Here is a 1,939-nt window from a genome sequence, read left to right on the forward strand (position 1 = left end):
CTTTCGCCAATACTTAACTTATATATATATATATATAGTTATATATATAAATGTAATGTATATATGAACTAACTTACCTGGAACTTTCAAGTTTATAGCCATGTATAACTCGGAGATTTCTTAAAAAATTTAATGAAACAATAGGAAAAGAGCGAACAATTTTTAAATAATCATCAATTTCTTCTATGGTATTCAAATTTTCTTCCAGTTCTTTAACAACGTTAACTGTAAAAAACAATTATCATAGTTATTATCCATATCTTCATTTGATCAATTAATTTTAGTACAGATTTTATAAAATATTTATTGATTTTTAATCAAAAAATGAATGAACTAAAGCATACAATAAACAAATATGAATTTGTGTACACATGCGAAAGGAAGGTCACACACATACAAATTACAGCTTTGCTTACTTAAATTTCAATTATTCTCAGTTACTTAATGTTTAAACACAAATATATGTACCAAAACTAATGCACAAGCTTCACCCCTTATAGCTATAAGCCACTCTTACATTAATATTTCTCGTATAGATGTGCTAATATGTGATCCTAATAGATGAAGTAAATTAATTTAAACAGAATAATTTATTTTATTTTTTAATTTAATTGCCTAAAGATATAAAATTTGGTACAGCAGTTTCATAGTGTTTTTTATTACATTTTTTGAATTTTGAACCAAACAATCAACCATGTTAACATGTTCTAGAACTAGCTCAAGTGGGCACACAGTGAGTAATCTTGTCATTCAGGGAGTAAAATAATATCAAACTTTTACAGAATGGGGGTTAGAAAATACTTATTAAACATGACAATTAAATAAAAACAAAAACCAACAAATAAAATTAAATACAAAATAGAAAATATCTAATAACACTAAGCCTGAGATATTACATTTTTGCTACTTTAATATAAATAACTTAGAGAGAATTCACTATGAACTCGGAGCTGAAATAATTAGGTGTAAGGGTGTTGGAAAAATTTGAAATATTAAAAAAAAAATATTTCGATAGTTTTATCCAATAGTAATTTCACACAGATAAAGAGAAAACTTACGTCACAATCATTTTGTTTATTTATATATAGCAAATAAATTTAAAATAAACAAATTATATTATACAACTATAACTGTAATATAATATCAAATATAACCTTAAGTATTGGAATAAAAATAAATACACCTACCACCACCTCTAATTTGAATTTCGAGAGCGCCTCTTATAATCGTACAGCCTCTTAATTCTTGGGCAGCTGCTATACTATCGACATTGGCTCCAGGGCATTCCTTTTTACATATACCTGGAAAAATATGGTAGTTACAAAAGTGTTTAAGAACAAATAAATGAAAAATAAATTAATTATAAATCATACGAAAAACATTACACTGTTTAGTAAAAATATATAAAAAATAAAATAATAATAAATTGTAAATAAAACAATGACATAAATACTAAATATAAATACTATGACATAAACTACATATTAATCCATAAATATAAGTTAAAATTTACAATGTTAGATAAAAATTAAACAGATGGAGATAAAAATAATATTTTAGATAAACAATAGTTAAAGAGTTTATCATATTCATAGAATATGTTTAATGATGACTGAAATAGATATAGGTCAATTCAATTCTTAATTATGTATAAGTTATTTATATTCATAAAAAATTTCCAATAATTCAATTAATAAATCCTTTCTTCTTATTTGAAACTTGAAATATATTATAGCAAAACTTTAAAATGACTAATTATTATTTACTTAAAAAAGGTGATGACAATAAAAATAATTCTAATGAATAATATTAAGAGATCTATTTATCAACTATTTCTTAACTAATTCAATTAACTGTAAAATATAAGCATTAGTAACAAACAAAATAAACATTTAAAAAAATTATAGAAATTATCATCAGTTTACTAAATTAATTATTA

The 1,939-nt window shown here is 22.8% G+C and overlaps 1 protein-coding gene across 1 annotated transcript in view; it reads right to left on the reverse strand.

The window, feature by feature from the left end:
- The window catches only part of InR (Insulin-like receptor), a 90,208-nt gene that overhangs the window by 34,515 nt on the left and 53,754 nt on the right, over positions 1-1,939 (reverse strand). Inside the window, exons 8-9 of the mRNA XM_014418029.3 lie at positions 1,188-1,301; positions 78-225 (exon numbers count right to left, since the gene is read on the reverse strand). Coding sequence (XP_014273515.1) covers positions 78-225; positions 1,188-1,301 — 262 coding nt within the window. The remainder of the gene's footprint in view (positions 1-77; positions 226-1,187; positions 1,302-1,939) is intronic.

This window comes from Halyomorpha halys, unplaced genomic scaffold (assembly GCF_000696795.3).
Source record: "Halyomorpha halys isolate HHAL.00 unplaced genomic scaffold, Hhal_1.1 Scaffold176.1, whole genome shotgun sequence".
Taxonomy (NCBI): Eukaryota; Metazoa; Arthropoda; class Insecta; order Hemiptera; family Pentatomidae; genus Halyomorpha; species Halyomorpha halys.